At 43.4% G+C, this 15410-nt stretch overlaps 1 protein-coding gene and 1 long non-coding RNA gene across 3 annotated transcripts in view; one reads left to right on the top strand and one right to left on the bottom strand.

The window, feature by feature from the left end:
- The window catches only part of COL15A1 (collagen type XV alpha 1 chain), a 904466-nt gene that overhangs the window by 422775 nt on the left and 466281 nt on the right, over nt 1-15410 (top strand). For both annotated transcript variants that reach the window (XM_073678442.1, XM_073678441.1), the window contains exons 16-17: nt 748-873; nt 3932-3988. In XM_073678442.1, coding sequence (XP_073534543.1) covers nt 748-873; nt 3932-3988 — 183 coding nt within the window. The remainder of the gene's footprint in view (nt 1-747; nt 874-3931; nt 3989-15410) is intronic.
- The window catches only part of LOC141265402 (uncharacterized), a 112649-nt gene that overhangs the window by 32377 nt on the left and 64862 nt on the right, over nt 1-15410 (bottom strand). The window contains exons 2-3 of the long non-coding RNA XR_012320089.1: nt 13947-14061; nt 13801-13870 (exon numbers count right to left, since the gene is read on the bottom strand). This is a non-coding gene — a long non-coding RNA (uncharacterized lncRNA). The remainder of the gene's footprint in view (nt 1-13800; nt 13871-13946; nt 14062-15410) is intronic.

Raw genomic sequence — 15410 nt, 5'->3', positions numbered from 1 at the left:
CACCGGATTTGCCCCAAGTATAATGATCATATAAGCAGACCTCTAACATATACCTTCATATATTATATACACAATGTCCTATTCCTTTAACAGATACCCTGCACATTCATAATACTGCTGGTACTCAGGAAAGGAAAGTATAGAAAGGAGGGAGAAAATTACTTAAACAATTGAAAGTGGATTTGTGACACAAGCTTCCTAAGAGGCAGACCGAGATGCTTAATTTGCAGGCAGAGCATCCTCATCATTCTCAGTGTGCAGGAAAAGGCTGCTAACTGAAATACCACCAACCAGCGCTAGCACATCAGCGGAGAGAGAGGAACTTCCTCTCTCTGCAGTGCGGTCTACTGTCCTCTATGCTTCCCATCCTCCAACTCCCTGCAAATTGACGCAAATACAGACATGCTCTTACACCTAATGAGGCTGGGGTACTTACTTTGAAAATCCATGTCAGAATGGCTGTGTAATCCTGATATTAGGATGATATAGCAACTAGAGTTGGATTCATAACATGCTAGTTATAAGAGCAGACAAGAAAATTTTCAAGAAAGAGTATATGGCCATTCTGACATGAATTTACAAAGCAAGTACACCAGCATCAACAAGTCTAAGAGATCTGTTTAGTAATACATACAGCGAGTATTGTGAAATCTGGTGACAGATTTAATTTTAGGAGGGTAACCTGCAGCTGCTTCTGTCCCTCATGTAGTTGCAGAAGTAACAGTTGCAACTTGTATTTCTTCACAGGGAGAAGTTGGCCCTCAAGGTTCTCCTGGAGCAGATGGAATGCAAGGAAAAGAGGGAAATCCTGGAAATAGAGGACCTCCTGGTCCTCCAGGCCCACCTGGGCCTGCATATGGACTTGGATTTGAGGTGAGATGTTTCTGCAGAAGCAAAAAAAATCATTTTTTGCCTAATCTCCCCAGAGCTTGGATCCCCTTTCCTCCTGCACCTCAAGTTCACTTTCTACCTTTAAACCTGCCACAGATGAGGAAGTTACCAGGCTCCTCGCTTCTTCTCGCCCTACAACCTGCATTGGTGACCCTATTCCCTCACATCTCCTTCAGTCTTTCTCCCTGGTTGTCATTACCCACCTAACCAAAATATTTAACCTCTCTCTTTCTCCAGGTATCTTTCTCTCCTCGTTTAAATTTGCTGTCAAAATCCCTCTATTAGAAAAACATCCCTGGACCAGAACTATTCTGCTAACTACAGACCTGTTTCTTATCTCCCCTCCATCTCTTAAATACACTATTGGCTAATCCGCTATCTCTCATATAACTCTCTTCTTGACTCTTTAAAATCCAATTTCCGCTCTTTACACTCACTGAAACTGCCCTCACTAAAGTCTCTAACGATCTATTAACAGCTAAATCTATTGGTCACAGCTCTCTGCTGATTCTCCTGGATCTCTCTGCAGCATTTGACACAGTGGACCACTAGCTCCTTCTCACTATGCTCTGCACTACAGGCCTTGAACCCTTCTTGGTTCTCCTCTTACCTCTTTGACCGCTCCTTCACTGTATCTTTTGCTGGCTCCTCTTCTTCTCCTCTTCCCTTTACTGTCGGGTTTCCTCAAGGCTCAGTACTCCTTTCCCTATGTACTGCCTCTATTAGACAAACCATCAGCAGATTTGGTTTCCAGTACCATCTATATGCTGATGAAACTCAATTATTAACATCTTCTCCTGACATCACCTTTACCCTAATATAAATTACCAGGGATTGCCTGTCTGCTGTCTCTAACATCATGTCCTCTCTCTATCTGAAACTGAATCTAGTAATAATAATTTATATTTCTATAGCGCCAGCATATTCTGCAGCACTTTACATTACACAGGGTACTTGTACAGACAATAAAGACATTACAGAGTAACACATACTGTAATTAAACAGATACCAAGAGGAGTGAGTGCCCAACTCGAATGCTTACAATCTATGAAGAAATAGGGATCTTTCCAAGACTGTGCTTCTTTTATTTCTGCCCTCTGGTAAACTACCTATACCCGATATTGAAATTTTCTTGGCGGTTCAAACATAACTCCCAAGCAACACGTTCGTTGTCTTGGGGTCAAATTTGACACAGACCTTTCCTTTATTCTCTCTATCCGATCACTCACTTGATCATGCCACCAGCATCTATAAAACATCTCCAGAATTCAACCTTTTCTTGCTTTTGAAATTGCAAAAACTCTTACTGTCACTCTTATTCATTCTCGTCTGGACTACTGCAACTCTCTACTGATTGGTCTCCCTCTTGCAAAACTTTCTCCTCTCCAAACTACCCTGAATGCGGCAGCCAGGATTGTATTTCTGCCAAGCAGCTACACCAATGCATCCACCTTGTGGCAGTCATTGCACCGGTTACCCATCTGCTACAGAGTACATTATAAACTCATCACTCTCACCAACAAAGCTCTCCACAGTTCTGCACCACCATACATCTCCTCCCTCATCTCTGTCTACCACCCTACCTGTACCCTCCATTCTACAACTGATCTAAAGCCCCCGTCTCACATAGCGAGATCGCTAGCGAGATCGCTGCTGTGTCATGGTTTTGGTGACGCAACAGCGACCTCACCAGCGATGTCGCTATGTGTGACACTTTGCAGCGATCAGGCCCCTGCTGTGAGGTCGCTGATCGCTGCAAAGTGTCCTGGACCATTTTTTGGTCGTTGCCCTCCCGCTGGTCAGCACACATCGCTGTGTGTGACCAACGGGAGCAGCGATCAGGCTGGTAACCATGATAAACATCGGGTTACTAGGAGCACACGCGCACCTAGTAACCCGTTGTTTATCATGGTTACAAGCCTGCTAAAGTGAGCGGTAACCTCCCGCTCACCGTAGCAGAGTGGTAACCATGATAAACAATCGGGTTACTAGGTGCGCGTGTGCCCCTAGTAACCCGATGTTTATCATGGTTACCAGCCTGCTCCTGCTTCAGCAGGCTGGTAACAGGAGCAGGACATCGTGGAAAGATTCTTTCCACGATGTTGCTGCTCCCCTGATCGTTGGTGAGCCTGCCTGTTTGACAGCTCACCAGCGACCCCATAGCGACGCAGCAACGATCCCTGACAGGTCGTATTGTTGTCGGGATCGTTGCAGCATCGCTAAGTGTGACGGGGCCTTAAGACAAACATCCTCCATAATCTGGACCTCCCACTTCCGTCTACAAGACCTTACTTGTGCTGCATTAGCTTTATGGAATGCACTACCCTAGACGGTCCGATTAATGCCTAGCCCCCACATTTTTAAACAGATGTATCACCTCACTTCACTAATCTAACTCTCGTCTGTTTCCCTTCTAATTTTTCCTCAGAATCTGGTCCCTCTTATTCATCTGTTTCCACATGCTTCATGCACCCAATAGCACTGGGTAACTGGACTTAGACAGATACTGGTTGATGACCAGATCATGCAGCCTTATATCATAAACCCTATTTATTATAATGATAGCTGGACCATACATGATAAATTTATTCTACCTATTTTCTCCACCATCTCCTTATAGATTGTAAGCTTGCGAGCAGCAGGATCCTCACTCCTCCTGTAACTGTTGAACTATGTGTTACTTTGTAATGTCTTTATTATCTGTACATGTCCTGCTCAATTGTAAAGTGCTGCGGAATTTGATGGCACTATAGAAATACAATTATTATTATGTGGGCTTCAATTTAGGGGGTTGAGCAATTCTGAGACTGTAGTAGTCATTAAAATTGTCAATTTGTGTAAAATTTAGAAAAACAAATGTAATTGTCTTTTGGTATTGAAATTGCTTTTTTGATTGGTTTATTGCAAATATCAGAAAGTTTGTAAATGTTACTATTAAACCTAATTTGTAAAGAGAGTTGATGAATAGTTTTGATTGTAACTGTACATGCATAATGTTTCTTATCATACCTATTATATATATATGGATTTATTTTTTTAGGATATGGAAGGATCTGGAGACATAAGATTAGGAGCTGTAAGGAGACAAGCTCTTAATGTAAGTTTAAACATCAGTCATGAAAATAGTCCATTTCCATAGGTATTGATTATCACACTTTCAAGAAGATATTCACTTTCATTGCAATAAAGTGAGGCATAGGTTTAAAGAAGTTAATTGCAACCTTTCTCTGACAAAGATGTATTTCATCCATCTGTGCAGGGTGGTCAGTGATACCAGGCCACTAAATGGGAGGCCAAAGAGTCTCTTACCTTTTGTGGTATCCCAGCACGGCTTTTGATCAGCCAGGAATGGCGTGACATCATCTGTGCGTCACATTGCACAGATAACGTCGTGCCAGCCCGACAAATCAAATGCCGCGCTGGGGACGCGCCGGAAAGTAAGAAATTTGCAGGTATCCCATTTAGTGCACAAGTGTCACTGATCAGGACGCTGGCCCAGAGTCCTATGAATCGATCCTATCATCTCTACTCAGTACTTAAGGTATTAATACCACATCTCAGTGACTGGAGAGACTGCAGACTTGTAGTTTAAGACCGGACAACCCCTTTAATATACTCTACTTTGAATACTATTAGGGGAGAATTTTTTAACATGGTGTGATTTGTGGCAGCTGGGGGAAGTATAATATTTAAGCCCCTCAAAGACATTTGAGAACTGATGACTTATGACATACTATGACCATCATAAGTCATCTCTCGGCCTTTCATGCGGGCTTGCAAGCCGAGCCCGCAGCTTTCCTGGCAGATAATGCCTGCCACGAGTGGATCAGAGCTCGGTGGATCGGAGCAATCAGTGACACCGGCAGGAGGGTACACCATGACAGCCCGTGGCCGGCATTCATAGAAGACCACATACCAAACAGGCATAGTTTTTGTTTTATTTAAGTAGTGAAAAAAAATCCAGAAATTTGTAAAAAAAAATGTTTTGCTTGTGTCGCCATTTTCCAAGAGCTGAAACATTTTCAATTTTTGGAATATATGGCTGTATGTTGGCATATTTTTTGGACCCTATGCCAATGTTTTTATTGATACCATTTTAGGGTATATAAGATGTTTTGATCGACTGATTTTATATTTTTTTCTGTTGTTGCTGCGGCCAAAAACCCACAATTCTGGCATTATGATTTTATTTCTCATTACTTCGTTCACCGATCAGATTAATTTATTTTATATTTTGATAGATCGGACTTTTACGAACATAGCAATACCAAATGTGTGTATTTTTTACATTTTTGTATTTGTTAGTTCTTAATGGGGCAAAAGGGGGGTAATTTGAACTTGTATTTATTTATTTTATTTTTTTCATTATTTTAAACAAAATGTCTTACTTTTTACTGTATTTGCTGGTTCTCTTAGAGGACTTGCAGCTGCGATAATCTGATCACTTCTGCTATAGATAGCAGTGCAGGCCTATTTCATGAGTTTAATTTTTTTTTTAATTCTGTGGAAGCAGGGTTGAAAAGCAATGTCTGACTTTCATCTGTTCATTTTCATAGATTTTTAATTTATTATTACTTTTGTCAGATTCAAGTTATTTCTGTGACCATTGTGTGTTTTTCTTTCATTAAACAAGGGGTACCAACAATTTTGACCACGTGTGCATATATTGTGACAGAGTCACTGGTGTGATATACGAGGGGAGGTGTGTCACTCAGGTTGTTAGCCTGTGTGAACTAAAACCTGCAAAATTTCTGCCAGCATGTTATATGCTGGGGGTTAACTCACTAAAGGTGTTTTATCTGAATGGCAAAGAGGGTGGGAAGCCATTCACACTACCTCCCCTGGCTGAGAAAGGTTTAAATGCTCATTCACCATTTTTTTTCTGTTGGTGAGTTTCACGTAGCAATGTTAGAACCCTCCTGTTAGTTCTTTTTCTATTTTGCTGGTCACATGACTTTCTGCCTATATAATCCAGCTCCACCCTTCTGGCCTTGCTGGACTTCAGTGTTACATTTACTCTTAAGCTAGCCAGGTGCCTTGCACCTAACTCTGTAGTTTGCTTGGTCTTTTGACCACTAGTACTTTTTGTTTGTTTGTCTTTGCTCTGCTACAATTTCTGCTAGGAGGTGTCCAACTATATCCCAGTCCTCAGTTCTTGTAGGGACCCCTTCCTTATATCTATAGATCTGCGTTCAGACTAGCCGAGGACTTAGGCGGGTCTGTTCACAAGGAACAGGTCCCCCGCTGCATCGTAGGGAATCAGCTTAGTCCTATTGTAGGGACAGTTTTCCTTTCTTTCCTTAGTGCTTGTAGCAGTTCATAACAGTAAGTCCAGCCCAAAATAAAACACTCTAAGGAAAGTAATCCAGATATCAGCATGGTGTCGGTTCAGGAGTTGGCTCAACGCCTGCAGGGACTGTCTTTGGAGGTGGCCGAGCTCCAGCAACACGTGAGTAGCTGTCCTGGAGCGCATTTTGTCGAACCGAAGGTAGGACTGCCAGATTTTTTTTATGGTAAACGGCAAGATTTTTTTTCCTTTAAAAACGCTTGTTTATTATATTTTCATTTAAGACCCAGATCCTCGGGGAATGAATCACAGCGCATTGGGTTTATAATGTCACTTTTGCATAAAGAACCACAGGGATGGGCCTTTTCTCTACAACCTAATGATCCGTGTTTTAGATCTGTGGAAGATTTTTTTTCTGCTATGGGGTTGTTGTATGATGATCCTGATCGAGTCTCATCTGCTGAAACGGAATTAAGACGTTTGAAGCAGAGATCAGGTGATGTGGAAAATTATTGTACATATTTCAGAAGATGGTCGGCCGAAGTGGAATGGAATGACTCAGCATTAAAATGTCTGTTTCTTGCTGGTCTAGGTGAAAGGGTTAAGGATCTGCTGATTGCCTTCCCAAAACCTGGAACCTTGCAGGAGGCAATGCAATTAGCTATACGTGTGGACAGGAGACTGCGTGCTAGGATTAATGAGGAGAAATCTACTGCTATGGCAGCTCCTAGTTTTCAGAGGGTCTGCTCGGAAGGTGAAGAACCGATGGAGATTGGGGTGATGTCACCCCACTCTCAGGAAAAAGACCGCAGGTTTGCTAAGGGATTGTGTTTTTATTGCGGTAAATCTGACCACTTTATTGAGAACTGTGTGCTTCGTTTGAACAAAGAAAAAAAAAAAGAGGTCAGTTACGCCCGTATAGCTTGTTTAAACTCAAAAGGAGTATTTCCTTCTGGAAGCACCTCATTCCAGGAGGAGTTGATTGAATTTCGGGTATTTGTGGATTGTGGTTCTACACTCAATGTGATTGATAAGGGATTTTTGGAAAAATTTAAATTAGAATCCAAACTTTTGTCATCTCCTATTTCTGTGGTTGCTGTTGATGGCTCTCCCTTGAAATGTATTACTCACAAGGTTTTTGATTTTCCCCTCACCATTAATGGTATTTACCAAGAGAATTTGGATTTGGCGGTATTAAATAATTTGCCTTCTCCAGTGGTTTTGGGGTTACCTTGGTTAAAATTGCACAATCCTGTATTGGAGTGGTCTACCCATGAAATTAAGTCTTGGAGTCCTAAGTGTCATGATAAATATTGTAACGGTCGCATTGCTGCTGTAGCAAGAGGGGAATTACCTGTACCTATTCAGGATTTTTGGAAGTCTTTTTCTGAAGAGGAGTCGCAAGTTTTGCCTCCTTATAGGGACTATGATTGCACCATTGAGTTTGTTCCTGGAGCTACTCTTCCCAAGAGTCGCTTATTTAATCTGACTATCCCTGAGAGAAAGGCCTTGGAGGAATACATACAGACAAGCTTGGCTGCCGGTCACATTAGACCTTCTAAGTCTCCTGTGGCTGTTGGATTTTTTTTTTGTAAAAAAAAAAAGGACGGCGGTTTACGTCCATGTCTGGACTTTCGCGAAATTAATAAAATTACCGTATGCAATTCCTACCCACTGCCATTAATTCCTGACTTGTTCAACCAGTTAGTGGGGGCCAAGTGGTTCTCTAAAATTGATCTCCGGGGGGCATACAATTTGTTACGTATGAAGGAAGGTGATGAATGGAAAACTGCTTTTAACACTCCGGTGGGTCATTTTGAGAATCTGGTTATGCCTTTTGGTCTTACCAATGCACCAGCGTTTTTTCAGAACCTTATTAATGACATCCTAAGACCGTTGATTGGTAAGAATGTGGTGGTGTATTTGGATGACATTTTGATTTATTCGCCGGATCTGGAGTCTCATTGGCAGAGCATACGTGAGGTATTGCAGTTGTTAAGTGACAATTCGCTTTTTGCTAAGCTGGAGAAATGTGAGTTCGCTGTGCAGAGAATTAGTTTTTTGGGCTACATTATCTCCAGCGAGGGCATTGAGATCGACCCGGTGAAGGTTCAGGCGGAGCAGGAGTGGCCTAGGCCTATTGGTTTGAAATCGATACAGAGATTTTTGGGTTTCGCCAATTATTACAGAAAATTCATTAAGATTTTTTCTGTAATTGTTAAGCCGCTGACTGATCTCACCAGGAAAGGTGCGAATACGGTTCAGTGGACTACGGAGCCATTGAAGCTTTTGTGTATCTCAAGGAGAGGTTCAGTTCTGCCCCCATCCTTATGCAGCCTGATGAGACCAAGCCTTTTTTGGTCGAGGTTGATGCTTCTTCGGTGGGGGTCGGGGCTGTTTTGTCTCAGGAAAACAAGGATGGAGTACATCCCTGTGCCTTTTTTTCAAAAAAAATTTCTGAGACCGAACTTAATTACGATGTTGCTTATCGGGAATTGCTGGCTATTAAACTCGCATTTGAACATTGGCGTCATCTCTTGGAAGGTGCTAAATTTCCCATTCAGGTTTTCACTGATCATAAGAATCTGATCTATCTTGATGCTGCTAAGCGCTTGAATGGCCGTCAGGCTAGGTGGGCACTTTTTTTTTGCGGTTTAATTTTTCTGTTACTTACATCCCGGGTACCAAGAATGTAAAAGCTGATGCTTTATCTCGCAGCTTTTCTCCCATGGTTGGTACCGAGGAGGAGGAGAGCATTTTACAGGAAGGTGTTGTGATAGCAGCATTGGACTCCGTTTTGGAAGATGGGATTCTGAAAGCCCAGGAGGATGCCCCGTCTAACACTCCCCATGGGAGGTTGTTTGTGCCTAGGAACTTTAGGAGAGATTTGTTTGTGGAGTGTCATGAGTCTCGGTTGGCAGGTCATCCAGGAATTTCTGAGACTAAGAGACTTGTAGGTCGCAGTTTGTGGTGGCCTGGGTGGCAGAAGGAAGTCATTAAGTGGGTGCGTCAATGTACTGTGTGTGCTAGAACTAAGTCTTCACATGCTCCTGCTGCGGGGTTGCTTTGCCCTCTGGAGGTTCCTAGTGCACCTTGGACGCATCTTGCTATGGATTTTATTACTGACCTTCCTGCCTCTGAGGGTTTCACTGTCATCTGGGTGGTCGTGGACCATTTTAGAAAGCTGTGTCACTTGGTTCCTTTCATCAAACTGCCCTGCGCTAAGACACTCGCTAAGGCTTTTGTTAAGGAAATTGTCAGACTCCATGGCGTTCCTACTGACATTGTTTCCGATAGGGGACCTCAGTTCGTGGCTCGTTTTTGGCGTGCCTTTTGTGACAGGTTGGGAGTTCATTTGTCATTTTCATCTGGATATCATCCTGAGTCTAATGGACAAACAGAAAGAAAGAACCAGGCTGTTGAGCAGTTTTTGCGTTGTTTTGTGGCAGACAATCAAGAGGGGTGGTCTGAGTTTGTGCCACTTGCTGAATTTGTTCTTAACAACCATACATCCTCTTATGCTGGGTGTTCTCCTTTTTTTTGTTGTACTGGGAGACATCCGTCGTTTGGGTTATTCTCCAAATTGGTATCGGCTGTGCCGGAGGAGGAGAATTTTTCCGGTGATTTGGAGAGAGTTTGGACTGATGTACGTTGTAACCTTCAAGAGGCTAACGAAAAATCTAAGAGGTACTTTGACAGGAACCGTCAAGAGGTTTTGTTTACCGTTGGTGACATGGTTTGGTTGTCCTCTAAGAATCTGCAGTTGAGGATTCCTTCTAAGAAATTGGGCCCGAAATTTGTAGGGCCCTTTAAGGTACTTCAGGTAGTTAACCAATCTGCTGTTAGGTTGGAGGTTCCGACCTCCTGGAAGATTAATCCGGTGTTTCATGTTTCCTTATTGAAAAAAGCTGAGGTTTCGGATAGGGACGCCACTGTCTCTGTTCCTCCGGTGGTGGAAGACGCTGAATATGAAATTTCTCGCATTCTTAATTCTAGATGGCATAGAGGGAGATTGCAGTATCTCGTCGCTTGGAATGGTTTCGGTCCCGAGGGTAACTCCTGGGTAAAGGCGGATGATGTCTCTGCTCCTAGACTTATCAGAGCGTTTCACAGGAGGTTTCCTGATAGACCTGGGCCTGGAGGATCTGAAGGATCCTCATAGAAGAGGGGGTACTGTTAGAACCCTCCTGTTAGTTCTTTTTCTATTTTGTTGGTCACATGGCTTTCTGCCTATATAATCCAGCTCCGCCCTTCTGGCCTTGCTGGACTTCAGTGTTACATTTACTCTTAAGCTACCCAGGTGCCTTGTACCTAACTCTGCAGTTTGCTTGGTCTTTTGACCACTAGTACTTTTTGTTTGTTTGTCTTTGCTCTACTACAATTTCTGCTAGGAGGTGTCCAACTATATCCCAGTCCTTAGTTCTTGTAGGGACCCCTTCCTTATATCTATAGGTCTGCGTTCAGACTAGCCGAGGACTTAGGCGGGTCTGTTCACAAGGAACAGGTCCCCCGCTGCATCGTAGGGAATCAGCTTAGTCCTATTGTAGGGACAGTTTTCCTTTCTTTCCTTAGTGCTTGTAGCAGTTCATAACAGGCAAAGACTCTAGACTGGAAGGCCACAGCTCAGAGAGGAGCTGAAAGCTGGGACTACAACCTGTGTGGGCAAACTCCACACTGTTATGGACTGTGCTATCGTTTATCTTTTTTTGTTGTTTTGCCAGTAAGGCTGTGTTTATTTTTGCTGGAGCTGCAGGGCTTTATGCCACATAATAAAGCCTGCAGAGAAAACACGGTTCCAGAGTCTACTTCCAGAAGTGGCCGAGTCTTACCGCAGTATGCATATGTATATGTATATATATATATATATATATATATATATATTATATACACATACATACATATATATATATATATATATATATATATATATATACATATACAGTATATACACACACACACACACCCAGTGGGTACGGAAAGTATTCAGACCCCTTTAAATTGTTCACTCTTTGATTCATTGCAGCCATTTGGTAAATTATAAAAAGTTCTTTTTTTTCTCATTAAAGTACACTCTGCACCCCATCTTGACTGAAAAAAAAAACAGAAATGTAGGAATTTTTGCAAATTTATTAAAAAACAAAAACTGAAATATCACATGGTCATAAGTATTCAGCCCATTTGCTCAGTATTGTGTAGAAGCATCCTTTTGAGCTAGTAAAGCCATGAGTCTTCTTGGTAATGATGCAACAGGTTTTTTCACACCTGGATTTGGAGACCTTCTGCTATTCTTCCTTGCAGATCTTCTCCAGTTCCGTCAGGTTGGATGGTGAACGTTGGTGGACAGCCATATTCAGGTCTCCCCAGAGATGCTCAATTGGGTTTAGGTCAGGGCTCTGGCTGGGCCAGTCAAGAAGGGTCACAGAGTCAAGAAGACTCATGGCTGCACTAGCTCAAAAGGGTGCTTCTACTCAATACTGAGCAAAGGGTCTGAATACTTACGACCATGTGATATTTCAAATTAGTAGAGGAGGCGCTGGTAGGCTATTCACTTACAGTAGCTGCAAATTTATAGACAGAGAACCACTATGTGTCCGTAAGTGAGTGTAACAGTAGTGAGGCGGACTCAGGATCTGAAGGTAAAAGAAGGTTAATTTTTATTTGAGATCATAAAAAGTTATGGTTATTGGTTAAAAATATTTCGTTCTTTTAAAATGCACAGTTTAAAATCAACAGTTTTGCAAATCACCGTTATGAAGATAAAAAAATAAATAAATATATATATATATACAGTACAGACCAAAAGTTTGGACACACCTTCTCATTTAAAGATTTTTCTGTATTTTCATGACTATGAAAACTGTACATTCACACTGAAGGCATCAAAACTATGAATTAACACATGTGGAATTATATACTTAACAAAAAAGTATGAAACAACTGAAAATATGTCTTATATTCTAGGTTCTTCAAAGTAGCCACCTTTTGCTTTGATGACTGCTTTGCACATTCTTGGCATTCTCTTGATGAGCTTCAAGAGGTAGTCACCCGAAATGGTCTTCCAACAATCTTGAAGGAGTTCCCAGAGATGCTTAGCACTTGTTGGCCCTTTTGCCTTCACTCTGCGGTCCAGCTCACCCCAAACCATCTCGATTGGGTTCAGGTCTGGTGACTGTGGAGGCCAGGTCACCTGGCTTAGCACCCCATCATTTTCCTTCTTGGTCAAATAGCCCTTACACAGCCTGGAGGTGTGTTTGGGGTCATTGTCCTGTTGAAAAATAAATGATGGTCCAACTAAACGCAAACCGGATGGAATAGCATGCCGCTGCAAGATGCTGTGGTAGCCATGCTGGTTCAGTATGCCTTCAATTTTGAATAAATCCCCAACAATGTCACCAGCAAAGCACCCCCACACCATCACACCTCCTCCTCCATGCTTCACGGTGGGAACCAGGCATGGAGAGTCCATCCGTTCACCTTTTCTGTGTCGCACAAAGACACGGTGGTTGGAACCAAAGATCTCAAATTTGGACTCATCAGACCAAAGCACAGATTTCCACTGGTCTAATATCCATTCCTTGTGTTCTTTAGCCCAAACAAGTCTCTTCTGCTTGTTGCCTGTCCTTAGCAGTGGTTTCCTAGCAGCTATTTTACCATGAAGGCCTGCTGCACAAAGTCTCCTCTTAACAGTTGTTGAAGAGATGTGTCTGCTGCTAGAACTCTGTGTGGCATTGACCTGGTCTCTAATCTGAGCTGCTGTTAACCTGCGATTTCTGAGGCTGGTTACTCGGATAAACTTATCCTCAGAAGCAGAGGTGACTCTTGGTCTTCCTTTCCTGGGGCGGTCCTCATGTGCGCCAGTTTCTTTGTAGCGCTTGATGGTTTTTGCAACTGCACTTGGGGACACTTTCAAAGTTTGCCCAATTTTTCGCACTGACTGACCTTCATTTCTTAAAGTAATGATGGCCACTCGGTTTTCTTTACTTAGCTGCTTTTTTCTTGCCATAATACAAATTCTAACAGTCTATTCAGTAGGACTATCAGCTGTGTATCCACCAGACTTCTGCACAACACACCTGATGGTCCCAACACCATTTATAAGGCAAGAAATCCCACTTATTAAACCTGACAGGGCACACCTGTGAAGTGAAAACCATTTCCGGTGACTACCTCTTGAAGCTCATCAAGAGAATGCCAAGAGTGTGCAAAGCAGTCATCAAAGTAAAAGGTGGCTACTTTGAAGAACCTAGAATATAAGACATATTTTCAGTTGTTTCACACTTTTTTGTTAAGTATATAATTCCACATGTGTTAATTCATAGTTTTGATGCCTTCAGTGTGAATGTACAATTTTCATAGTCATGAAAATACAGAAAAATCTTTAAATGAGAAGGTGTGTCCAAACTTTTGGTCTGTATATATATATATATATATATATATATATATATATATATATATATATATATATATATATATATATATATATATATATATATATATATATGGTTATTCACAGGAAATGGTCATTTGTTTGGTTGATTCAGAGGTGGAGGACCTGTAGGAAGAGAGAATAAATTACTTAGGTCTTAATTTGGAGGGAGGGGGGGGTGTTCTTTTTTAGGTACCTGGTTTGATGGTTTGGTAGGTTGTTGATTGTTGAGGCAGTGCTTTGTCCAGGGGTTCCTGTAGTAGGCTCTGTAGTGAATTGTAGAGGTTAGTACCTCAAAGGCTAGCACTTGTTAGGAAATCTGGTAAATAGTAGGATATGTACCTGTATGGACTGGTAGTAGGTGTTTGATGGGGTCCAAGACTGAGGTTACTTGGTTTGAGGTTGACGAGTTTTCAGGAGCTTGCTGCTCGGGTAACTTGTACAAGGATGCTTGTTCCTTTGGAAGATAATATAGTAGGGATTAGATGGAGTGAGGGACTAGGTTCCTAGGTTTAAAAAGGGGGGGGGGTTACCTTACCTATTGAAGTTCTTAGGTGGAGTTTGGTTAAGTTATTGTTTAAGGTACTCTTTTGTTTGCAAGGGTGTCCAGGAGGGTCCTGGGTAGTCCTCAGGTGGACCTGCTAGTTAGAAATGCAGGGTACGTCCCTAGGTAAAGGTCAGGTTGTTAGTATTATGGTCAGTAGGGAGCTAGTACTGCTCCGTGCGTAGTGCTGCTGTACTTAGGTTAGTGATACCTGAAAGTAGCCTGGTGGGGGGTTTGGTGGCACAGGGTTTGTGCTTTAAAGTCTTGAGGTTTGTTCCGGTGCCTTGTTGAGCTCCGTAGGTGGTGAGGGGGATCGTGGGTTCTGGCAGTGGTGCCTGGTGGGGGGAGATCGTAGGTTCTGGCGGCGCTGCCTAGTGCGTTCAGGCAGCGGTGCCTGATACGGTGGTCCAGGAAGGCGGTGCAGAGCCCAGATCGTAGTCACCGTTCTAGAGAGGCAAGTGTATCTGGTGAGAGTGATTCCTGGTTGCGGTGCCTGGTACAATGGTCCAGGGAGGCGGTGCAGAGCTCAGGTGGTACTCACGGTTCTTGCGGTGGCGGGCGCGTTCATGCTGAGGGCCGAAGCCCTGGAATTACTCAAAGTCTGGGAGGCGGGCGGGTTTTCCAGGGGCCGGAGCGAGAGCGGACACTTTGTGTCTCTAATCCAGCTCAGTTAGCGCAAACAAGCCTCCGTACCACGTGTGTCATGTGCCGCCACGTCACACAGGTCCTCGCGCGCTTTTCTACAGGAAGCGCGAACTCACCTCTACCCAGAACTACGCGAGACAGCGGCAGTCACCGGCCGGGACTCCGCTCTCGCTCCGGCCCCTGGAAAACCCGCCCGCCTCCCAGACTGTGAGTAATTCCAGGGCTTCGGCCCTCAGCATGAACACGCCCGCCACCGCAAGAACCGTGAGTACCACCTGAGCTCTGCGCCGCCTCCCTGGACCATTGTACCAGGCACCGCAACCAGTAATCACTCTCACCAGATACACTTGCCTCTCTAGAATGGTGACTACGATCTGGGCTCTGCACCACCTTCCTGGACCACCGTATCAGGCACCGCTGTCTGAACGCACTAGGCAGCGCCGCCAGAACCTACGGTCTCCCCCACCAGGCACCAATGTCAGAACCCACGATCCCTCTCACCACCTACGGAGCCCAACAAGGCACTGGAACAAACCTCAAGACTTTAAAGCACAAACCCTGTGCCACCAAACTCCCCACCAGGCTACTTTCAGGTATCGCTAACCTAAGTACAGCAG

Source organism: Phyllobates terribilis, unplaced genomic scaffold (assembly GCF_046119375.1).
Source record: "Phyllobates terribilis strain yellow unplaced genomic scaffold, ASM4611937v1 Scaffold_4__5_contigs__length_816908805, whole genome shotgun sequence".
NCBI classification, from domain to species: Eukaryota; Metazoa; Chordata; class Amphibia; order Anura; family Dendrobatidae; genus Phyllobates; species Phyllobates terribilis.
Note: the sequence above shows the minus strand (reverse complement) of the source record. Positions and strands in the feature narration are given on the sequence as shown.